General features: G+C 31.7%; 1 protein-coding gene across 1 annotated transcript; it reads left to right on the top strand.

Annotated features, from left to right (window-relative positions):
* The first annotated feature begins 1,871 nt into the window (after positions 1–1,871).
* LOC137921635 (synaptic vesicle glycoprotein 2A-like) lies at positions 1,872–22,419 on the top strand. The gene is made up of 10 exons (XM_068764433.1): positions 1,872–1,908; positions 4,126–4,356; positions 4,788–4,950; positions 8,298–8,479; positions 9,876–10,060; positions 13,170–13,351; positions 15,419–15,578; positions 19,951–20,225; positions 21,536–21,663; positions 22,382–22,419. Exons 1-10 carry the CDS (start codon positions 1,872–1,874, stop codon positions 22,417–22,419), a joined length of 1,581 nt encoding a protein of 526 aa, XP_068620534.1.
* Positions 22,420–25,735: the final 3,316 nt, after the last annotated feature.

Below are 25,735 nucleotides of genomic sequence, written 5' to 3'. Positions count from 1 at the left end.
TTGTCAGCCATGAGAATATCGAGACAATTACACAGATACGCAACGTCCATTAGTAAAACAAATGTGCAATAAATAACTGAAACTGAACGCAGATATTTGTTGATCTGAAAATAAAAAAACGATTCTTGTTACTTTGTTACTGATGTTTTACGTGATCCGGCTAATGGATTTTAATATATTACGTGACAATTAACTGTTAATACGTTTTAGTATTAAATTTACTTTGCACCTATTACCACGGTATATAAAAACTGTATCAATTACCGTTGCAACGGATATTATTATCTGTTTACTTAAGTGCGGCTTTATTGACATATTTTAACGTTGTAGTAGTGTAGAGTAACTTTAAATGTGGCACAGCAGTATTCCATGGTGGTCACCATCATCGTTATGTGATGGTTCTTTTTCTTTCTTTTCAACTGATGGGCGCAACCAAAAATATGTCAGATATATTAGTCGTGCAACAAAGTGCACCGCCCGCCAGCCCGCTGATAAATGCGTATGCGGCAAACAATGCTAATCATACAACTGCCACCGCCAAATTACTCAACACGTATTTCACCCCTCCACGGGACATCTTCAGGAGTTATGTTACACTGATTAGTGCCAAACATAGAATGACTCTCTCACTTGTGTACTTTGTTGCACGACTACTACTGCATGTGTGGAAGTGGCTAAATACGAGTATAGGTCCTTTTCTTACTTAGGATGGACTTCCGCAAGGTAACGCCTGATTCCATTAAATACATAATAACTATGTCGTCAGTATACCTAGTTAGGGGCTTACCCACGCGTCTACTGGCTGCCAGCTTCGAGAAAAAGATCACACCTTTCTCCGAAAACCAGGGTAGCAATTAGCCAATATCATCAGGCGATTCATCTGACAAAGATATTTTTTAGTTTATTATCTCGCGGATTTCGGATCCGCCAGCCTTGACTCTGAACAATCTGTAAAAGCTAAAACGGCTAACAGCGTCCAGCACCAACCAAATATTGCCTAGCACTGGCTCGTGGTCGCCACTCGAGAATCTTTCGGCTCCAACTGCCATCTGTTGCACGATGTGCCTTGCCTACGGCCACTTGAGACGGGCAATTATTAGAGCAACGTCGGATTTCTTGATTCTTTTGCGGGTCTTCTCATTTCTGATTCTATCTCGCAGCGAAACTCCTAGCATAGCCAGCATTGCTCTCTAGGTGACCTCGATTACGCTTTGCGTCATTTGTTTTACGGAAATTAAAAAGAAAAAATAAACTCATGAAGTTGAAGAAAAATTGAATAAAGTTTTTTCTTAATAAGCTAATATTAGCCTTTCCCATAGATTTACAATAGCACCGATTGGTAGCGATCTGCATCTGGCATTTTTCAGCAACCTTAAAAGGTCGTCTATAGAAATAATGATGTAACAGTAAGTAATAAAATTATATTAATTGATTAAAAGTTTATAATACATTAACCTATGACTATTTTAACTCATTAACTAGATACATAATTGTAGACAAAGTCTTTATCATACGTTAATGATACAAATTACATCATAAATGACGGAACATTCGCCAGTTTTATTTTATTATTTGAAGTAACTCCGCATATGTCTGCCTAATTTTATCTAAAGTTTACTCATTAATATCAGCTGCACCAATTTATGGTGATCTCTCAATCTATTTAGAGTAAGAAACAATTGCAAGATAGATCAATGTAACTATAGAGCTCAAGATAAATTTGATGATATCACGGTCGTTGAATCCGCGATAAATTGTCTTAGCGATATAATTACACGATCTTATAAAATATAATTTAGTAGCAGTTGACAATTTAGCGAGTGTTAATGGAAATTTTACGATTTATAGTTACGTTATCTATGTGAAGGAAGATGAGTGAAATAGATTTGGCAGGTCTAAATGCCACCGGTATGTAGAGCAATATCTCTGTGCTAATTTTAGTAATTTGTTTGTCTTTGATTCATTTTGTTCTGGCTCTGTTTCACGAATATTTGTTTATTCATGTATTGACTTATTTTCCGATTCGAATCGATAGGTCAAGAGGAGAATGACAAAAGAGATGTGATACCCTTTGAACTACGTGTCAAAATGAGCTCTTTTGGAATTTCAAAACTAAAAATAAATTTGCATTGGGTAATAATAAAAATTAATTTTCAAAATAAAAGCATAAATAACCTCTCAAAAATCAAGTTTGTTTAGTAGCGTATGATAACTTATCTAAAGAATACTCATTGGAAAAAAAATGTTAATTAGTCATTGTATGCTTCATGTCTTACTATAAAAGTAGGTTTATTAATCATTTTTGTAATCTCTCTTTTATCTTCTCAATCCTCTCTTCGTTTATAAAGGCTATATCCATCTTTTATCTAGAATAAATTTATTAAAATACATAATTCACTATTTTATTATTCTTTTAATTATGTAATGATGTCACTTTCAATCCAACTTAAAGTTTGTCTTTTAAATTGTATTGAAACTAATTTTTAAAGTTATGCAATCAAAAGCCTTCGTTCCTTGATAAATAAATATACCCCAAGACCACAAAATACGACCTAATTATAGAAATAATCAGTAATATATTTATAAAGAATTTATAATTTTATATCTATATATAACCTGTTGAATGATTTTGGCTTAAATAGAACGAATGACAAACTCGTTCAAAATGGGTTAATCAAAAAGTATTGGTAGTGTTATTTAAAATTTGTTTTGGTAGATATAAAATTTTGGTTGGTGAAAGTGAAATTATACATCACAAGGAGCCCCACACGACCAGTTACACAGGTCGAAACCCCTGAACACCATAAGGCCTCTCTCTTTGACGCGACCTAGTATGTAAATAGAAATCACGTTCATTAGTCGCTAACATTCCGGAAACCTAGTGGAACATTAAACCCTGGTAGCATCTGGCAGGGTTTCGGCTACTAGCGGTAAGAGCTTATGGACTGGTCGGCGGAAGGTGCTCCTTTAGTAGTCACGTCGGCAACGCGGATCAGCCCATAAGGTCCCCTAAATGTTTTGGCTATCCTATCAAGGAGCAAAGCCCCCTTTGTAAGGAATTGTCCGCGATCAAAACTACGTCACCTTCGCTCACGTTTATGTTGCTTCTGTTTCGTCCTCGTGGAATTAACGTTGGCAGGTACTCGGTGAGCCACCTTTTCCAAAATCAATCTTCTAGCCTGAAAACGTGCCTTCAATCGCAACTACGTGTTAAAGTTTTATGTATAACAACAAATTATTTTCATATTTGTTACTTTCTGCAGTCAAGTATAGAGTAGTTCGAACTGAAATTCGAATTGTATTCAGGGAGGTTTGAATCTTATCAACTCGACTACTGCTTCGGTCTCCGTTTTTTGCCTGGCTTTACTACGAAGTCAGATGATAAAAAAAAATTGTCAACACCATGATATCAGGCAGAATTTTGATTTCCGAGAAATTCCTACCGTCTTTCTCGAGCATAAGATTTCGAAGGTTATTTATTCGTCGATTTCGTCCTTCGATTTGTTTAAAGTCCACCAAAACCAAGTCTAGGTTTTGTCTAAGAGATAGAGAACACCAATATGAACACAAGATTCTTCTTGTTATTCAAGAAAATGTTCATGACTCCATTTAAATGATTTATTCATATATCTTGTGAATCTCCTTGTTGCGGCTTTTTGCCAGCATATTTTTTATCTACAAAGAAGTAATTTGACTCACCAGGTAATGACTAATAACTGACTACTTCTAAAAGGAAGTAAAAATAACCTTCGTGGTTGTCGATGTTTCAGCCCATAGACGCTCTCTGGAAGGTTTAGGCCTCCCCCAAATATATGTATAAGCCACAATCGCCACGCTTGGCAGACAGGTTATCGGTTGCAGTGTGTTATTATAGTACGCAGAGATTGCTACTGCCCATCCCCTAGAAAGTTGTGAGCAGAAAAAGTGAGCAGTGGTAAACCTATACAATCAATGCATAAAGTGTAAATCATATAAAATTGTACAGGGAATCGAATCCGCAACCTACAATCGTAAGTCTCAGTTCTCTACCACTGGGCCACTACTGTTCTATTCGCGCTGTATACTAACGGTTTTTAATAAAAACTTATGACATAAAACTCGGTTCAATAATTTTATTTTCAACAGGAAGAGAGAGAAATGACCCCAGATTATTGACATCTATGCAAGAAGTTGACTTAGCTCTCAAAGAATGCGGTATAGGACGATTTCACGTTTTTTTGATGTCTTCGTCGTTTATTGGATTGATCGCTGGTGTCCTTGTTTCAAACACCACGCCATACATATTACCGATAGCAGAATGTGACCTGAACATGAATTTATTGCAAAAAGGCTTGTTGAATGCAGTGCCATATATTGGTAAGTTTGTATTAAGCATTAAATTTCAAAAACAAATTAACCAAATTGTTTTTTAAGTAAAAAGAAAAATACATTTTCCTAGCTTTATATTAAACACATAGTTATAGTTTTAATAGAATTTTATGTACCTTACTTATCTAAGTTATCATTCATACTTTTTATACTTAATGCCATGAGTACTTCAATTAATAAGCATTCTCTACTAATCAACCAAGTGTGTAAATATAGAGATTATAGAGTAATAAAATACATATAAAACGTGTTCTATAAATGGTTTTATATATATTTTTACAGTCTATAACAAAGAAAAAATGTTTCATTTTAATAATTATTGTATCTGTGTGTAACTTTAACTTCATAAATTCAAACTTCATACGGATCGCATGACCAATATGCAAAGTACCTAGTTTTAAAACACCTTATTTTTTCAGGTATGACAATTGTTTCAATAGTCGCCGGATTCTTGACCGACACATTTGGTAGAAAAATATTTCTAGTCAGTGGTTTTGGAGGACTTTTCCTATTCACCGTGTTAGGCGGGTCCAGTCAAAGTTACGAAGTTCTTATTACAGCGAAATTTTTCGAAGGCATTCTGTAAGTTTAAGTTAATATGTTTTTTTTTGTGAATTTTTAAGGCATTTATTCGGTTTCATTTTATCGAATTAATTTTACATAGCAATAGATAAAATAAAGAATACTAAAAATTCATCATAATCATCATCATTTTAGCTGTAGAAAGTTCTCTGCTAGACACAGACTCTGCCCATAAATTTCCAATATGAGCGACTAGAAGCGGCGTGCATCTTAAAAAAATTAGAAAGTAAGTTAATAGAAAGTTAAAAGTTAAAGTAAGTTAGTAGAAATTCTACGTCACCTTTGCGGGTCCGTGGTCTTCACTCCAGAACAGCCTCAACAGCCATCTTTTCTGCTACCTATATGGGCTGCCCACTAGCATTTAAATTTTTCAATCCACTACAATATATTTCTTTCTTACTTTACTTTCATTCGTCTACTAATCTTCCATTCCTGAATTTAACGGCAATAATAATTCGATGTCAAATTAGCGAAATTATTTGTTTGCGATAATTGCAGATAAAATTATTTTAACGAGATAAAGTTAATTCTAGCATTTATTAATGCATCAAGACCAATAACGATAGATTTGAAAAATTTAAAGAATAATTTTTGTACCAGTGAACAGAACGAGTAGAGATTTTAGGAGTTTACACCGTGAAGTTATAATATAATTACTACTTTAGATGTTAAATATTACTTAAATCGTGTTATGTTATATTATATCCGTCTCCCTAGTTTTGTTTTTCCAATAAATGGTTTTCTTAATATAGATAATGATAAATAAATTGATGGAATTATTAAAAAATATCACAAATTTCGAAGGCATCCAAATTAGGCGAGACATGCATCTTGGGTAACCGAAATTAGAGTCATGAAAGTTTTGCAATGTAGTGAATGTAATATGCATATATTAAATAAACGAATAGCAGTAGTTCAGCGATAAAGAACTGAGACTTGTGATCTTATGTCGCTTGTTATGTTTATATAGATTTATATCTATTATATATTGTTACATAGGATTGCCACTGCTCACAAACAAGGTTCCAGATGAAAGTCACAAGCGTGCTCTGCGTACCATAATACCATATTATGATAGCCAACCCGCCTGCTAAGCGTGGCGATTATTTTATATCCCTTGCAATAGGTATCTATGAACTGAAATGATCACGAAGTAACTTCTCGCTGTTTGATAATGAAAATTGATTTTCTGGAATAAATGGTAAATAGATATTAAATGATAGGATAGATCAGACACAAAAAGTGTAAAAAATGATTACGATTTAAATTTTTAAATCCTCAAGTGCGATCGTGGTCCCAATTCGGAAATGTTGCCTATGATCGAGTGTGAAAAAAAGCATAGAGCATTTTTATATTTACTCCTCAATTGCTAATAATTAATATATATATATAATATATTTATATATATATATATATATATATATATATATATATATATATATATATATATATATATATATGTACTTGTGCGGATACTTTGAACACATTTTGGTAACCTTTGCTCAAATTTATTGATTTATTTTAACATGTCAAAGTTACATAAGTTGGTTCCAAAAGACATATTGACTTTCAATAATAAGAAAATAATATACTTTGCTGTTTTCTTAAAAAAGTAAAGCATCGTACAAATATAGACAATATAGACTTCAATAATCATAGAAAGACCTGCTACATTTATAATTAACTCGTCGCCTATTGGATTATCCGAGTCTAAAAATACAACAATGTGTGTCAATGGAATCAAAGGGATTAACTTCGTTTGCTTTGCAGTTTATCGTTTCATCCGTTTACTCCGCAAAGGTTTACTATCAATCAATAGTGATCGAATAACAGTTCGGTTTTATTTTTTTTTTTTATAACAGAAGGGCTTCATATGGCAAACAATTCCAGGCACATTCATTGACTGTTTTTTGCTTTTTATTACAAAAATCTAGTTTACACTAAAGGAACAATGATGACGTTGGAAAATATGAAACAGTGTATTGGGTTTTGACTTAGTTTAATTGTGGAATAATTGAACCGACTTCGTATTTACTTTGATTTATAGTACGATAAGAATATTTGTTTTTTTATAGCCTTCGTTTTTGGGTGCTTTTCGTACCCTCTGCATAGTGGAGCAGGGACATTACAATTTGAAGTTATTTTTTTTTCTCTTTACAATTTCTTTTTCACTTTCCTTACATCCTGTACTTTTTTTTCATAAAACGTTTATTTTTTCATTAATTTTATTTCATTAACCGCGTTCTGATAAACATTTTTTTTCATTAATTTTATTTTATTAACCGCGTTCTGATCTTCTTTCACACAATATATTTGTTCCTTCATGTACATTCCTGGTAACGTTTAGTTTTTATCCCAGCATCTTTAGAATATTTGGTATGATACTAGCTTAGTCTAAGTCTGTTAATCCAAACAGTTTTCGTGTGCTTAAAGTCTATTTGTTTTATCTTCTGAGGACTTCATTTATAGCATAGGCAAGCGATTTGAAAGTTTCAAAATAAGTTAATAACATTGTAAATTTTCTTACAGATCTTAGAGTGATAGACATAAAATAATTACACAAGTGATTACATAATTGTATATTAGACTTTCATTAAAATTACTTACCCCGTCTAGAATAGCCGAGGTACACATCTTACCCAATCAATCTAAAGGTTGTATGTAACAAATCACGATATTCGAAAAGACCGCCAATTGTACTTTTTTATTTTATGTTCTAGATTTCTCCATGAGATCTTACCAGGAATTAACATATCGGTTGACGAACAAAATTAACCGTTATAGGCCAGTAAATGTGCAAGTCAAAGTGTCAATAAGTAGGCCACAGCGCAGAAAAGATGACCGGTAGAAAATTTTGGTTCTATAGTGAAGACCGCAGACCAGCAAGTGCAGCTTATAACGTCTACCAACAAGGTGGACAATGTCAGTTTCAAGTGCGTCGGAAAACGCTGGACACGAGCAGGAAATCTTTGGGAATGCCTAAGGCCAACTGTGGACGTCATTTTTCGAAATGATGATGATTATTATTATTGTAATATTAGGGGAATCTAAAAGTAATGTCGTTTCTGTCGACATATTAAAAAAACCTATTTATTTTTACCGCTCTCACATTGAAAATTTGTATACTAGATGAGAAAAAGTTGTTGATAACAAAGGTGGATATATTGTTAATTAGATATAAAAACTTGTTAAAAATGTAGTCGCGTGAACTTGATTTAAGAAAGCGACATTACTTTCCGGTCCCCCTAACATTTATAAATCATGTTAATATCATAAATAATATAGTGGTAAGCTAATAAAGCAATAGCATTAAACTTTTTCTTATTAAAAAAAAAAAATTCTTTCAGATTCGCAATATCCTTTAGTCCGTCCCTGACCATCACCTCGGAGTATTGTTACAAGGAAATAAGAGATAGAGTCGTGTTGTTCAGATCTTCGTTTACCGCAATAGCGCAGATCTTAGTCGCGGCTATGTCTTGGGTGATCCTTACTAACGATTGGGAATACAGTCTATTTAACGGATTAATTGGTAATTAATACTCATTCTTGTAATTAATTTTTACAATATATTAAATTATGAACAGGAAAAAATTATATTTAATAATTTATTTACTACTGTGATCATCATGTAAGTTGAAATTGTAATTTAAAACGCTCGGGCCTAAATAAGGCATGTAATTTTTTTTCTATATTGGTGGGACTATGAATAACATTTGCCAAGTGTCTATTTGTCAAAATTTGGAATGAAATTTGGCCCAGCCCAATAGCAAAACCGCTCAATATTTTAGAAAAACAGTCACATAAACTAGAGTCGTATCATTCCGCCACCACAATATTCACACCGCAACTGCGGTGACGTCGTTCTGTCATGATTGAGGTGATAAAAACCGAAACGTAGTGTAGAAAAGTAGTTTTTAATTGCGTACAAATTATTAATTACAATTAAATTTACTAAACTATAAAATGATAAACAAAGGCAATAAAGAGCAGTTTAAATTTGAAAAATTAAATTAATACATATTTATTTTCTTATTTTAAATGTAATATAATTCTTACCATTATTCAAAAGATATTTTTACGTTACTATCTACTGTCATTGCATCTTCGAGCAAAGATAAAATCGGAAAAATTAGCTTATTCAAAACTAGCTTTTATCTTAATTTCAAATATTTATTATTGGTTATTTAATATTCTTAAAGTAAATACATCGACTTAACAATAAATTCAAAATTTGAATTTAAAATTATTCATTTCTCTCTCATCGTTTTTTCATAAAACGCCTAAAAAAGTATATTTTATAATTAAATCAAAATTAATTTATAAAAGTGTTTTTTTAAAGCATTTAAGATGTTTGTCTAGAATACCTAGCGTATTTCTGTCAAATTTTTTTGACATATTAAGAATAAATACAATCACGAATCTATATATATATATATATGTATATATATATATTTATGTATATGTATATACATATTTATATTTATTTATATATATGTATATGTATATATATATATATATATATATATATATATATATATATATATGTATGTGTGTGTGTGTGTGTTTGTGTGTAATTTTAGGATTAATACTTTAAAAGTACTAGGTTTTATTTAAACATTTTTATAAATACTTTGTTGACTCACTATCACATAAATAACTAACTTCGTCACGTCACAAAAATGTAACGAAAATTCAAACTACTGTTCTCTTGATCATAATCATTACAACCGTAAATCGTCCACAGCTGGGCATAGGTTTCCCAATAGATTCGACTTGCAAATGTTGACATTTTGGTATTTTTATTTATTCTGTTCATTATTCCTAAAATCTAAAATCATTAGAGTTTAATATATGACAAATAGTTGTCATAAAACAGTCAACGCTTATATTAATAATATTGTTGTATTAATGCTTCTATTTTACAGAACTACATACATGGAATTTCTATATCTACCTGATGTCTCTTTGGTCATTGTTTGCGTTCGTTTTATACATAATTCTACCGGAGAGCCCTCGATATTATATAACACAAAAGAAATTTAAGGAAGCTAGGAAAATATTAATTAAAATGTACACCATGAACACCGGAAAGCCCGCTGAAACTTATAAGGTAAACATTTATTAATTATATTTTTAATTTTTAATTGTAAACTCATTTTTATTGAAGTGACTTTTAAAATGAAACTCCTCTAATTACAAAGTAAGGAAAATATACAGTCATTTGTTAAACAATAATTAAATGGTACTATATGTTGTATTTTAGTGGTAATACTGCTGTTTTATATGAAGTCCTTCACAGAAAATGAATAATATATCACGAAGTCGAGCGAATTACAAAATTCAAATAGTTTTGCGAATTTATTTCGAGATATTTTATACTCGCAATTGGCAAATATACCACTAACATAATTTTAACACTGCAGCACTGCTGGATATAGCCCCCCTCCCCCTAAAATGTTTGTCCACCTTTTGAGTGGACGTTACGCTTGTCAGTTTGTGGTCACCACTCCAGAACATGAAGGCCTATGCGGCCATCTTTTATATTCGCTGTGAGCTTCTCAATGCTTCTTACTTCAACGGTTTCTAGCTTCGCAAGACTTTGCTACTTTCGTTTGTCTTCGGATCTCCTCACATTTTGTCTGATCTTTTAGAAACTAGGTATTAGAGAGATAGACCCAAAGAGAGCTTGTCAATGAGGCAAATCTTTACACGTAAAAAAATTGCGCAGAATTTTTTTCTTATCACTACTTAATCTTTGCGCATTTACCAGTTAGTTTTGTATTTTGTTAATTACTGCATTTCTTTATTTAAAACCTAAATCGTTTGGTATTTATCGGCTACATTTAATCAATAAATAAATTTTGTATTATTTTTATTGGAAATACAACAGGATTACAAGTAACTCAATTAAAAAAAATTATCTTGTATTAATTAAAATAGAAAAAGTTATGATTAACTAAATATATAAATGTGTAAAATTAAAAATACACCATTTAATGAAGCAATAAACAAAGAATAAATATTTCATATTTGCATCTTAATGATTCAATGTTAGTTAAGGAAGTACTCTCTCTGTAAGAGCCCTCAGGCCGTTTTCCTTCTCTTGAGATCTACCAGCTTGTTTATTATTAATAACAATGCTTAATTAATGTACCATATTTCATTATAAATTTAAATTTAAAATTATTTATAAAAATAATTTAACACAAATGTTTAACAGTTTATGTTAGTGGGAATGTCATTTACACTCATACGGCCTAAAATATTTTGACTCCAATTGCCTTGAATATTTCAGAAGCAATGCAATGTTTGTTCATTTAAGTTTCGATGTCCATAAGATGCTTAAACATTTATTGTAGCCTACTCGTTTGCATCATCAATTCCAAATTCAAAATATTTTTGAATTTTTAATTGTATTAACATAGTAAGTAAGTACGTAAGTAAGTAAGTAGTAAGTAAGTAGTAAGTAAGTAGTAAGCTACCACTGACTGGGAATGCTGATCTGTTGAGAGAAGCCAGCCTGAAACTCAACTCATTTTAAATAAAATTTTACCATAAGAAAAAGTTAAAAAACTCAAGTTCCATATTTTCGATGATATAAAATCTCTTAAATGCTTTAGTAAGATATTTAATAATATATACTCTTGTAGCGGTCATGTAAAAACATTTGTTACTGCTGCTCACTATGCCTATAATACTTTTTGTTTCAAATCATTCCGCGCCTTCGAATTCAAGTTCAAATCAGCGTTCAAATTGTCATTATTTAGAATTTAAAATTGTGTATGTTAACATTTAAATAATAAAAGGAAGGTTTAAAATATTTTTAACTTAATTGTGCAGAGCGCACACTTAAATCTGTGAAAGATTTGTTACCTTTTTCAAGACGAGTATTATTTCGTACATTTATCATGTATGTCACTATTTTTTAGGATTTACTATAAGAACATATATATATATGTCTTAAAAAATCACTAGCTATTGTGTCATAAATAGCGCTACAAAAAATTATTTAAATAAACGAGTCGACACAGTATTAACGTCTGTTAATTATCTTGCTTCATTTTTTAGTTTTATATCTATTACAGTGCCTATTGTAATATGTAAACAAAAAAATCGATAAACAATCTAAAAATATTTTTGCATCCTTTTTTAATAACGTATCTTTATAAATGTTCTAGTAGGAATGTAATAGCGTTCATGCTCAGAATTCTTCACTTTATCAATCTTTTTCCATTGCCTCCGTTTAATATATAAACCGCTTACATAATTCAAGACACGATGTTGCTGATCGTATTTAGAGGGTAGAACTTTCGATATAAAATCCCACATTATTTATGTAACGTTGTCACAAAAGGCTTTGCAAAAAGGTCGAACGTAAGGTTATATTTTCTTTGAGGCGGAATTTTTAAACATAATGAAATGACACTTTTAATATTCGATGCTTTTTTTATTTAGTTAATTGTTTATTTATATGTATAGAGTCTTGATATAAGTTTTCTTTGATAGAATTTTACATTGCCTATCCACGGCACATAGGTTTTTAATATAATTGCAAACACATATCAAGATTATTAACAAAGCAATGAAGTGTCGTTTAGTATTCAAATAAAGCTATAAATAAATATAATGAAGATTACAGTACATTACAAATTCTCGCAGTTTTAGTTAAATGCAATTGAATTATTCAAAATCGCACCCCTCAAGATCAGTGGTAGCGCAACAGTAGACGGCTGAGATATACGATCGTAGGTCGAAGGTACGATTCCAGGGATACAACCTTATTTAATTCACGCTTTGTGCATTAATTATGAAAGATTGCCACTGTTCACAAACTAGTTTCCAAAGGTTGGGCGGCAGCGTTCTCTACTTACTATAATACCACATTGCGATCGCTAAGCTATCTACCAAGCTTGGCGATTATGGTGTATATCCCCATAGATAACTATGGTGCATTGAGCGTGTCTATAGGCTGAAACGATGACACCCTTCACTACTAAAGATCATGATCCTTTTTGGAATGTTTGTGTTGTACCATTTTACCAGCTATGTCGGTCTTTGGCGGTATATATTGCTAGTACAACAAACACAGATAGGTATTTTTTATGGTTACTTTTATAATCTTAATCCTTTAGTAAAAAAATTCATATTCAAGCATTATTAACATTTGAATAATCTCTCACGCTGTAATTATATTCACTTGTAAAAAATATTTTTTTTAGTATATTGATTTATGGAAGAACAAAGAGAAAGAAATTATAGACGAGCAACCGGAGAAGAAAACAGAAGCAAGCATAAAGAATCAACTAGTGACCGGTCTACGAAACGTCAAGCCAATGTTTAGAAAACCATTGGGTGGTTATTTATTGCAGTTGTCGGCGTTGAACTTTTTATGTATGGCATTGTGAGTAAATTTAAATATTAATATACTATTGATTACCTCAGAAGTAACAGAGAAAGACGTGAATCTGATAAATCGCGATGTATTTAGTAAAAATTAGTTTTGTTTCATACCATGTATTTACGCGAATTTACCTATACTATATGAATATGATTCCATCTTCTTTCTTTAAAGTATATTAAATTGTAAATAAAACGTTTTACTGGCCTTTAATTTTAACAAATAAAAGCAAGGAGACAGTTTTTACAGAGTTCCGTGTATATAGTAATTCAGTTTTTAACAAAAACAGTTTTTTAACAGTTAATTAATGCACAAAGTGTGAATTATACAAGTTCGTACTCCGTGAATCGAGCCCGATAACTACAATCTGCAAATACAAAATATGATTAAAAAAAATATTCTCTGCGGTTTCAATGATATACATACATATATTTCATAAATGCTATGTGTTTAATATAATGAAGAAATATTTGATTTTTCAAGTAACATATGTATAATATGTAAATACCTGATCCCCAAAGCAAGAAAAATATGTTTACAAATATTTCCTTATTTTCCTAGAAATAAACAAAAGTATAAAAACTAAAATACGCAAAGAAAAATCAGCTAGAATTTGACTATAAATTCTTTGTCCGCGTGGTGGGGTCAGCTTATATCGTTTCTTCAACGAGATCGCTGAGAATATGTTTTATAATGAAAATAATTATTAGAGAACTCACAAAAAATAGTAATTTCAGTTCATACAAGACAGGAAACATATTAACCTAACAATGGGAATTCACAAGGTTACCAACAACCCGTGATAATTGTGTTGTTGAACTAAAAATATATATTTACATAACACCGTAGTTTACATAAAGTGATATCAGTTCCATCTTACAGTAGGATGTTTACAAAGAGCTAATAATCACCAGAACATATATTTAAACAAAGATAAAGTTTACATCGTTGAAATTTTTGAATTCGCGACATTTTACATCTATCTAAATATCATTGGAGTGTTACGAATGAATTACTCATATGGAATTAGGTCCAAGACGGCCCCTATCCAGCTATCTTTCGTCGATTAAAATTACTCATTTTAATTAAAACAATTTTAAGCATATTCGTATATCTTTTTAGAGAATATTGTACAGGAATATACCATAGCATAAAGGATTTTGGGGCTTAGTGACTGAACAAGGTTCATATAATACGTTCATTATTTCAGTCGGAAGATGTCCACTACCGAACAAAGCTCTTCCTGAAAATGAACCTATTATTGCATGAACCTTTTATGAATTATTACAATTCGGGAAACTTGACAAGGAGGTTGTTTCTGTAGATGTTGATGATGTTAGGCCGGGGACTTTTACAGATTTATCGATGCTGAATTTACTAAACGAAAGGGTCAATAAACTTGAACAAGGAATTGTAAATGATGCATATAAGTAATAAGTATGAAATGAAAGGATACCATCATTGATGCAAAGTATGGTAGACGAAAGAACAAGAGAACATATGTAAGATAAAAGAAGAGAAAAAAAGTACAACGAAACAAAAAAAAAATATAATCTAAAAATGGTCCTAAACGTGATAGGAAATACTTGAGACCCCAATGACGATCCTTAAAAATCAGTGTACATAAGTGATCGTTATAATTAATGTTCAGAAAATTATAATGTGTATAAAAAATAATTCACCATTGTTTCCTCACAACAGTGAACACATTCTAATAATACGAATACATTATAATTATACGAATACATTCTAATTATACGAATACATTATAAATGTACGAATACATTCTAATTATATATTGTTATTGAAATAATATAGCAATTTAATTTCAAGGTGAGTTAATCGAATCACGAACCAAAGGCAGTCGCCGATGAAAATTAAAAACCTATTTGTGTGAATTCCCTCGAATTTTCAGTTTCACCGGATTCAATAACTCGTCTCATTTCACGCAACACTTTGTTATTTAAATATTTAACTGGAAATAAATTCTCCATTCAAACGAAATGATATTTTCGATGCGACCAGTTAAGCTCGATTCCGTATTAACAATGATGAATGCACGCTTTTCAGGTACAACGTAATTAGACTGTGGTTCCCGCAACTGTCGACTATTGTGGAGCATTATAGTAATTTTGATGGTGAAAGTGATTTGTGTGAAATGCTGGATAAGTATACACACAATTTGGCTGTAAAGAATGCGAATAAATCACTCACAGACGTCTGTGTACCTGTAAGTAAAATCATGTTATCTTAACTGGCATTTCTACTAATTACATCATTATCATCATCGTTTCAGCTGTGGCACGTCCGCTGTTGAACATACGCTTTCCTCAAAGATTTCCAACAAGACTGCTTGAAATCTGCTTGCATGCAACATTTTCTGAAAGACCTTTAAGTCAATTAGAAGTTTTTAAAGTTGTAGAAAGACATATGTCTATGGATTGTTTAAAGTATATTCTACTTCTGGTTTTTAAATAACACGTATAAATATTTCATTGCATAAGAATTTGTTCCAGTTTCATAGTTAAAATCTATACTTGTAAATGTAAATACCAGTTCGGTCGTTTTTTTTTTTAGTAAACATTCGACTCTATTGTAACATAAAAGAAGTATTTAAGGTTACCTTTTTCATGATTTTTTTTAACAATCTTTCGAATGAAACTATTAACAAGCTATTATGCATTCTCTTCTACGTTTTAAAATAAATTTTATCTCTTCTTTCCTTCTGCTTATAGGTAAAAAATCTTAGAAGGATAATGTATAGTTCATCTAGATATATAGAGTGTTTACGCGTGTTTCTAATCAATTTGTATAAAGAGATGAATATAAATTTGTTAGAATACAACAGGCTAAAAACTTCTAGTAGTACAAAATCTATAGCGATGGATAGTAAAAAATAATTAATTTTAATATGCGATAATACGAATTTTGACATAGATTTTTCTTATTATATTATTAAGTTATTTATTATTGTGTCCTCTATTATTTTTGTATAAGTTATATCTTACATTATATAATAGAAAATCCATCATTTAAAAGCTCTTACAGCTGTAACCAATAAATATGTTGAATTATAATTTCTCGCCGTTTTTAATAATAGTAACATGTATACTTTTATAATTTAAATTAATGGTGAAAATTTTTAAAATGCTTTCTATATTTCGAATATATGAGTCAATAATTTTTGTAATTCATTCATCGTTCACTGCAAGACATAGGTCTCCCCCAAAGACAGCAACAATGACAAATCTTGCGCTGCCTGTTTCTGACCTTAGTCATATCGTCGGTCAAATATATGGAAGACCTACCAACGACTCGTTTAATTATGTAATAGCACCTAATAATTAAGTAAATTAGTTTTCCTAAATAATTAATCGAAGTGATATTTTAGATTTTATATTTAAAACATTGATACCAATTTACAATTAACATACTTCTAATAATGTTAATTACTGAATTTCTCTTCTCAGGCTATCGATTTTCATGAAGAATTTTAGAAATTTGCGTGCGTTGTAGCCATTACAGGAAACAAATCGTTTAAGGCTTACTTGCGATCGTAAATAAAGCCAACCAGCATGTTTCAGCACGAATTTCCTATATTCGACTATTTGAACGATTTTTTATAGCTCATTTAGATACTGGCACTTTACAGTACACTGAAATCGAAGTATTTACTATAAATATCGATAATATTATAGTAAATACTCCTATGTATATATGCCCGTATGAACTGCCATCTGCTATTTCAACTTTCAGAGCTTTGTCGGCAACTTTCGTTCATCTATGGATATTTTCATTTCTGATACGACTTCTTAGAGGAATCCTGTTTTCTATAAAACTTCTAGGGAAGTTTTTAGTTATTACAAATGTTTTATACATTACGAGCGCGTTGGTACAAAATTGTATTAAAGCTAAGACGGTGTCGGAACACCGTACGCTGTTTATTTTTATATCGCTGACTACGTGACTCCATCTGGCCTGTAACATCGTTAAGATGGTCGCAGACACATACGAGTGACGTCAGCAACTTTAGAAAATTAATTTTATTGCTTACCTTTCATCTCAAATATATTATACGACTTTATATAAGTTCGTTATTGATTTTATTAAGTTGTATTTATTTTTCATTCTTGTGATATTATTCATAAATGAAATAGTTACATAAACAAGATTAAAAAAAAAACTATGCACTCTTATTTTGTTAATCAGAGGTAGCTCAGCGGTAGTCGACTGTGACTTGCGATCGTTTGTCACGGGTTCGATTCGGGTAACGGTTTTATATAATTCACATTTTGATCATTAGTTATATAAAATTACTATATCCAACAGCCTCTTCTGCGTACCATAATACCACACTACGACCGTCAACCCGCCCGCCGAGAGTGGCGATTATGGTATATCATCGCATAAATATCTTTGGGGAAGCCTATGTCTTGCACTAGGCGTCAATGGGTACAAACGACTCTACTTTATAAAAAAAATCTTTGTTTTAAGGTTGTACTAAGTAAGAAAAGGACCAATATTTAGCCACTTTCGCACATGCAGTGGCAGTCGTGCAACAAAGTGCACCGCCCGCCTGCCCGATTATAAATGCATATGCAGCAAACGAATTACACAACTGCCAGAGTCAAAGTGAGACTCTGTGTTTGGCACTAATCGATGTAACAAAACTCTTGAAGATGCCCATTGAAGGGGTTAAACACGTGTTGAGTGATTTGACGGTGTCACAACTGTCGGAAGTGGTTAAATATTGGTCCTTTTCTTACTTAGGATCGACTTCCGCAAGGTAACGCCTGATAAAATAATATAGTTCTTACTGTTACCCACTCGATTCGCGTAGTCCGCGTTACCCTTTATAGATGTAATTTCATGAAATCATGGTATATTCAATGTATCAAAAATATTTTATGTCTTATACCTGTAAGAGAATTATATGTAACACAGTTTGAAACTATGTTTTTGTTTAATATGTGCTCTATCTACCTGGGGTGTAATTACGTAAAATCAGTAGATACATACTACGTACATACTGAGAAAAAGCCTTTATAAAATTCAGATTACTACCTGTTGAAATTAAATATTTTTTACTATCCATTCAAGTAGATTTTATTCTACTAAAAATTATTGGCCTATCGTATTTCAATAGCAAAAAATAACTTGTGCAACGTATTGCAGAATGATAAATTTAGAAAGGATATTTGAAGATCCTATATATAGATATAAGTGTGTAGAATTTTTTTAGAGTTTAGCCGATAGACATTGGCGTCCGTATCTTTATTTGCAATACAATTAAATGATAATAACCGCTTCTTTTGCTTTCGTTCTCCAATGTTTTGATTCGAAGTAAGTACATTTTGCTGTTTAATATACTATATCGCAAATTTACTTATATAGTTTTATATGATTTTAGATTAAGCTAAATTGAAAATAGCAAGCCTTATTTTACCAGATGAAAGTGTTGCTTGTGTCGACACTTTGGGATACAAAGTTAAATTATGCGTGCACGGGGTCGAGTGTTTTAAACAGCACTATATGTATCTCTGTAAGGCAATGCAATGAAACTATAAATAAAGATAGTTTTTTCTAATGAGTTTAAGTATGAAATATTCCAGTGCACTTTACTAAGACTTTCTAGTACTTGTTTTTAAATTTATGTTTTGCCCATGAAAAGTTTTACAATTTTTTTGACAATACAAATTTATTTATTTACTTGCACATATAATGCTTCTATAGACAGCTATCTATTCATTGAATTAAAAATTTTTTACAATATTTGGTCTGTCATCAAAAATATAAGCAAAGCAATTATTTTTCGCCTCATTTTAATTATGAAAAACAGAAGCACTGATAAAATTCCCCTACGAACGTGAATACACATTAAAACTGCTTTTTTATCGCTTACACTTGATAGATCACTGAGTATATACAAGGTTTATCAATTGAAAATTTACAATTTTAGATGATCATACAAAATGTTTTGTTCGAAAATTAAACCAATTTAATCAAAGAACGAACACGAACTTTAGCTGGGAAATTATAAAAAAAAATTCCTCGTTGCATTAAATAGAATCATTATGACATTCATGTTCCTATGTTATTGAACAATCGGATTCTTGTACATAAAATGACTGTCTGATAAATACATAAAATAAGACAAAATAGAGTTTGTATATCATGAGATAAAAGTCTGATTGGAACCGCTATACCAGTCATATAGATATCGCTGTCGTCAGACTACAAATTTTTTTTCTCAAATATTTCAACGAATTCTTGACTCCCTTAAAGCATTTATTAACAGAAACTACGATTAATTAGATCGGCTGTCTACCTTATGGATTGACGTCCCATTCTGCGTTTGCCGGTTTGTGATCTCCGCTTCATAACTTTAAGGTTGTTTTTCCTACAATTATGTTTGGGCTAGGAAATTTTAGAAGCGGCTTTCTATGCACAAACATATATTTAATCGCTTGCCTCAGTTCATTCACATCCCAAGATCTTTAGGATATCGAATATTTAATTGATCCTTTTATACCAATTTATTATGATTTATTATCTATCTAGTACGTACTCTTGATGTAAATAAATATAAATTTTAATTCCAGACTCGAAGTGGCGACGAAACATACATCAACAGTATTATTTTAGGTTTCGTTTGTATAATCCCGTTTGTGTTGAGCGGCGTGCTTGTCAACAAAATTGGTAAGAAGAATTTGTATGTGGCGGCCGGTTTGATATGTGTTGGTGTTACATTCGCATTGAGATGGGCCAATTCGAAAGTCGCGGTTGTTGCGCTGTTTTCTCTGGACACGGCGATATCACAAACCATGGTTGGTTTGTTTCAAGCATTAACCCTTGAATTGTTCCCAACGACGATAAGGTTAGTTTTTTAGCATTTATGTCTTTATGGACATGTTAAATTTCTTACTCTCATTTATAAATATCATCTTCTCGACCAAAATACCACAATATCTGAAAACGAAGATGTTGTTGCAATAACTAATGAATCTGAGATGTAGTCTTTTACGATTGGATTATAAGAAATAGTTTTGATGTCTCCCTGGAACCTTAAAACAAGATAGCAAAAAACAGAGTTTTTCTAAGGCTTCATCGTGAAATCGAATAAGAAATGAGGGAATCTAGAGAAGAACCGAGGCCAAAAGTGTTAGTGGGCAACGTTAAACCTGTCATTGTGACGTTCTTTGAGCGAAACTTTGCCGCGTCTATCGACTGAGATGATGATAATGATGGTATAATAAACATACAACTTCAGACAAGCGAATTTATTCATATGTTCTATTTTACATCAAAACTCAACGAGAGTTGCGTTTAAAGAGAAATTTTGATAACAAAACCTATATCTATTGTAAAAAACTTTTAACTAGCCTTTATTGAAATTTAGACTAAAAACTAGCTGCAAATGACTGCTTAAACAATTCACATTTTTATCCATATAAAGTGTGAATTGATAAAAAATCAAGTTCCATATAAGATAATTCGACACCGTCACAACGGACATATGATTTCGAACTAATATCAGTAGTACAATTCTAAAAAAATCTTTTCACTAACGAATAAAACGACCTCCGTAAGGGAATTAGTGGGTTTTAATCCCACACTGCTTCGTTCTCTCGTAGATATTACATCATGTTACATACACAACATTTTCCATCGATCTAATTTGAAAGGGCTAAAACATTCTCAGCTTGCCGTAGCCGTAGAAAAAGACTAAACAGGACATCGGGCTCTAGGTTTACTAACTTAAACTTGATCTTCATTCATTCTTAACTATTCCGGGGAAAGCAGGAATACGAAGTGGTCTTATGTTGCTTCGACATTCGAAAGACAAGGGGGTGGTCTGACTTCCAACAAGGGGATTTTAGTAGGTAGGAATTCGATATAGCATTCTAGTCCTTAGTAGTAGTAGTCTTTCTACCTGTATGGTACTTGTGCAGAATATTTAACCCGAAACCACCGATACCGATATCAACTAATCCACACAAGTACTCTCTATCGAAAAAGTGTCTAATATCTTTAAAGTAGAAACGGCTAGGAACAAATACAATTGATTATTCCTGTATAGTTGTTTAACAAAGATTATTATTTATCCTATTAACTGTTAATAAATATTGTTAAAGAGTTGTCAATTTATTAACTGTATAATCATCTTTTTAATATTTATTGTTACAGGACTCTAGCGATATCAGTAATTATGACATCAGGACGAATTGGTACCCTTGTAGGAAATGTGGCCTTTCCTATACTTTTAAAAATAGGATGTGTTGTACCTTTCTATTCGTTGACTGGAGTAATGATATGTGAGTTGAATTAATTTTTTACTATCATATTCGGTGATCATATTTATTCCAGCCGAAGTACTTTCACTGTTAGATATGACTTTCCTAAAGATTTGTTATAAGACCAATTAGAAGCTGCTCGTGTCCAACGTCTTTCGAAGACTCTAGAAACGTGATATGACGTTGTGCGTGAACGTCTTACACAGCATTTTTCTATTTTCAATTGTCGTATCAAACTTAATTAATTTGCGAGCTAATGATTTATAACATCAATGTCTTGTTTTATAATAACCAGTGATATCAGATATGTCGGTCGTCGTTAAGACGAATCAACTAGGTACTTTAATGACCATCCCCTGTACTGAGATCTCAGTAAGAAGTGAACAAAAAAATTAGTGCCCAACACAGAGATCGCATTGTTTACCGCATGCGCATTTATCAGCGGGCTGGCGGGCGGTGCACTTTGTTGCACGGCTACGACTGCATGTGCGGAAGTGGCTAAATATTGGTCCTTTTCTTACTTAATTTTTTTTTCACTTCAAAATTGCTATTCATTTAAAAATATAGTTTTTGTTTCAATTTCTCATTTTTAATTTTTCTTTCCATTTTTAAATAAATTTTACGTGTTTACATATTATGGTATATATAATTTACTCAATTTTTTTTAACTTTGTCATTTCTTTGATAATTTACTTAGAAATTTTAACTGTTTAGTTTTAATAGAGTATATCTTTTACAGGTGTAACAGTTATATCTTTGCTGCTACCAAAATCATAAGGAGTTATTTAAAAGTTGTCGAATATTGTAACGTTTTTTTTTAAATATATAGCCGTTTGCTCTGTTTGTATCTGAGTATGTTGTTACAGTGTTATTAAGATAGGAATATTAAGTTATTATTTTAGCTTATAGCTTTTTTATAGTGTACGATGTAGTAAAATTTTTAAACTGTAAAAAAACTTAAAGAGTTTTTTATTTTTTAACCGTAATATATGTATACTAAAATAACAACATTGACATTTTTAATTTATATATATATTTGAGTGTTAAGGAAATGAATTATGCTTTTTATTAGCCGGAAATGTTGTAGGACAGACGGACATTGGGATATTAAAGGAAATATAGGTGTCAACACTGAACGAACAAGCATCTCACTATGAGAAGGGTCAATGATAATTCTGTTTTTGTTTAGCAATTTCCGGGCATCGAAAATAAACAACTCCATATTTTATTTCACAGATTTATTAAAAATGCAATTTTTATATCCAAATTTAAATTTTGAATTCAAAACATGAAGAATTCGTTATTTGTTTGCTGACGAAATTTAGGCGTTTTAAGTTTATTTTTATTTCTTGTATTTATCTTGTGTCTGTAACCATTTTTCATGAGAGATTTTAAGTTATGGCGCATAAATAATATATTACTAAAAAATTATTGCAAAGTAATGATACAAATTTAAGAAAAAACGTCTTTCGGGGAATCCCCACATTTTATGTTACAAATAACCCGTATGCCTATTTTTTGTTAAATAAATATACAATTGATATCAGAGGCACTGTCCCATAACAAAATACCATAAGAGAACTCTATGTAAATAACTAAAATATACGACTCGATCCATATTGACCTACGTTGATTGTCTTACTTTTTTAATAGCAAAGACGGCGAAGTTGAGGTTTTTCCTTCGAGTGTTAAGAGGGTTGCACTAAAGCCTTTTCATTCAAAGTAATTCCCCAAAAAACCATGTTGAATAACTCAGATCTATGTCTCTTGTTATTAAGTAAGCCACAATAATGTATAGTGAGGTCATTTTATTTTTGTTTACGTTCTGGAATTACTATTTATATGATGATTTTTTTTTTCGCTGATTTTAATCAGAACCTCCAGAGTTTAATTTTGGTTTCTTTATTTTAAATAATACTGATTTATCTGCCAGATATCCTGCTTTATTTTATGTGTAACACCCGAAAACATATCTGTAACTTTATAAAGACGAGATAACCAGTATACACAATTAGCAAGCGGAGGAAAGCAACGCGTGTGTGTATGGTCCTCAATATCAACGATCACATCACTGATATCCGAATTTATATTTGAAATAGAACGCGCTACAAAGATTTAACATTAAATATATTACGTTTCAATTGGCTAGCAAAAAGAAACGTTGGACGTGGACGCTACATGCATACATCAATTTAAGATAATAATAATAAGAATACCTGGCAATAAACGAGAAGTGACTCCAAATAAATGTGTTTATTGTAAGGTATTTTTTATTGGTTGAATAAATAAAGTTGAAGCTTTTCCAAAAGGACAGAAGCCATTAGTCATGCGAAAAATATGGATTTCCATAATAGTTGTCTCAACGACTCTTTGACATTTATTTGTCAACTGGTGTCCCGTGACTTCGTCCGTGTGGTATCCAACAAAAAAATTAGTTTGCTTATTTTTTTTTTCGTTTTTACTTTTATTATGTTAGCCGGACATGAATTTCAAAATTTACATAAATTCTCATGTAACCTGCAAATCGAAACGTCATCATTCGTTCGATGTTTTCGCTTCAATTCAAATCAACATGAACTGTCACAGCAATATATAAAATTTACTAGAATGACAGTGTCGCCATCTGTTGAGAATTGGTCATACGTACTTAATAACCTTTCAGGGCAACAGACAGACATCACAACAACTTTCATTAAGATCATAAATTGATCAAATGCATAGTTTACGATTCTCAAAGGACATACAGACAAACATACATTTTTATATTTATAGAAGACATTGTAAATATAAGCTGTACTGAAAATTGTTAATTTTCTGCAGGAAACTCCTACAGAATATAAGGATATCAAAAGAATAATCGATTTTTTAATATATACAATTGAATAGTTCAAGGTATTTCAAAGAAGAAATCAGTTGAAAACTATAATCGTAACTATAGTCTTTACGTTATTTTTTATGTATGTTCTATATATATTTTTCTGAAAAACACAAACATACAACATTGTTAAACTGCACACTCAGTTTTTTGGCGACAATAGGCATACTTATATATTATTTTTACTGGAACGAAGATACATATATAACACTAACATACAGTTGTTTAGCAATTAAAAGTTTTAATTCATTCATACACATTACCAACACTTTGTGAAAAAAAAATAAACTCTTTAGTAAGTTTGTTAAGTTCTTCAGAGTTCTAACAAGTAAATGTAACATCACGATTTCGTGATATATGATGATAAATTTGTTATGTATTTACATAAGAAAATTATTTTCTTACATATTGTGTAATATAACTTGGATATCTTCGAGTTCTTCTAGCATTGTTACGGATGTTGTCATATATTCGCCTTGTTTGACCTATCTGGTTAGATATTCATGTCTGACAGGTTCTTTGGATTGTTATATAGCATTATTGTATAGCTGTATTATATTCAATTTTGGCTGGCACTGAAAGTATTTTACACACATTAAACAATTAGTTGTAGTTCTGCTTAGACTTAAATTTTCCCGTTTTGCCTACAAGTTATTTAACTAATCTGATTTGTAATTGTTTTAAACAGTCAACTGATTGGTTTCGATTGAAGTTTATTCTGTTAGCCCGGGGGGGATTTTACAGCTACAGAACTGAGTTCACTGAGCGAAATGATCAAAGAACTTAGAAAAACAAAGCTGGACAGATGCATTCCAGTTGTACGATGATATTCGCACGTAGTAAAGCGCTCTACCTGAGTACAGCTGCGTTGTGCAGATGTCGTGTATATGCTGCTTGAGACGGCAGCGTGGAACACAGGCGAGCCAAGGATGGATCCGGATCCAAACTCGGTTCGTCCAGTTCCTCCGATAGGGAGTGGGCGGCCGCGCTTTAAGAACAGGTGTTTGTGGTGTGGTGAGTAGTGTTTTGTTTTATTGTGAACGATATCCTGTGCGGAGTATCGCAGGTGAAGTGGTCGCTGGTGCTGTGTAGTTAGCGCTTGCAGTGTATCTGCAGCAGATGTGGTGTGATGCGTGTTCAGTGGGAACCCTGTGATGGGCGTGAGGAGTACGTTTTTGGAACGTCTACACGCTATGAGAGGGTTTGGATGAGAAGAGG

Source organism: Battus philenor, unplaced genomic scaffold, assembly GCF_028537555.1.
Source record: "Battus philenor isolate CCGP_79_NKW_IND1 unplaced genomic scaffold, ilBatPhil1.0.hap1 SCAF_19, whole genome shotgun sequence".
Taxonomy (NCBI): domain Eukaryota; kingdom Metazoa; phylum Arthropoda; class Insecta; order Lepidoptera; family Papilionidae; genus Battus; species Battus philenor.
The sequence above is the reverse complement of the archived record's forward strand: the minus strand, read 5'-3'. Positions and strand labels throughout refer to the sequence as shown.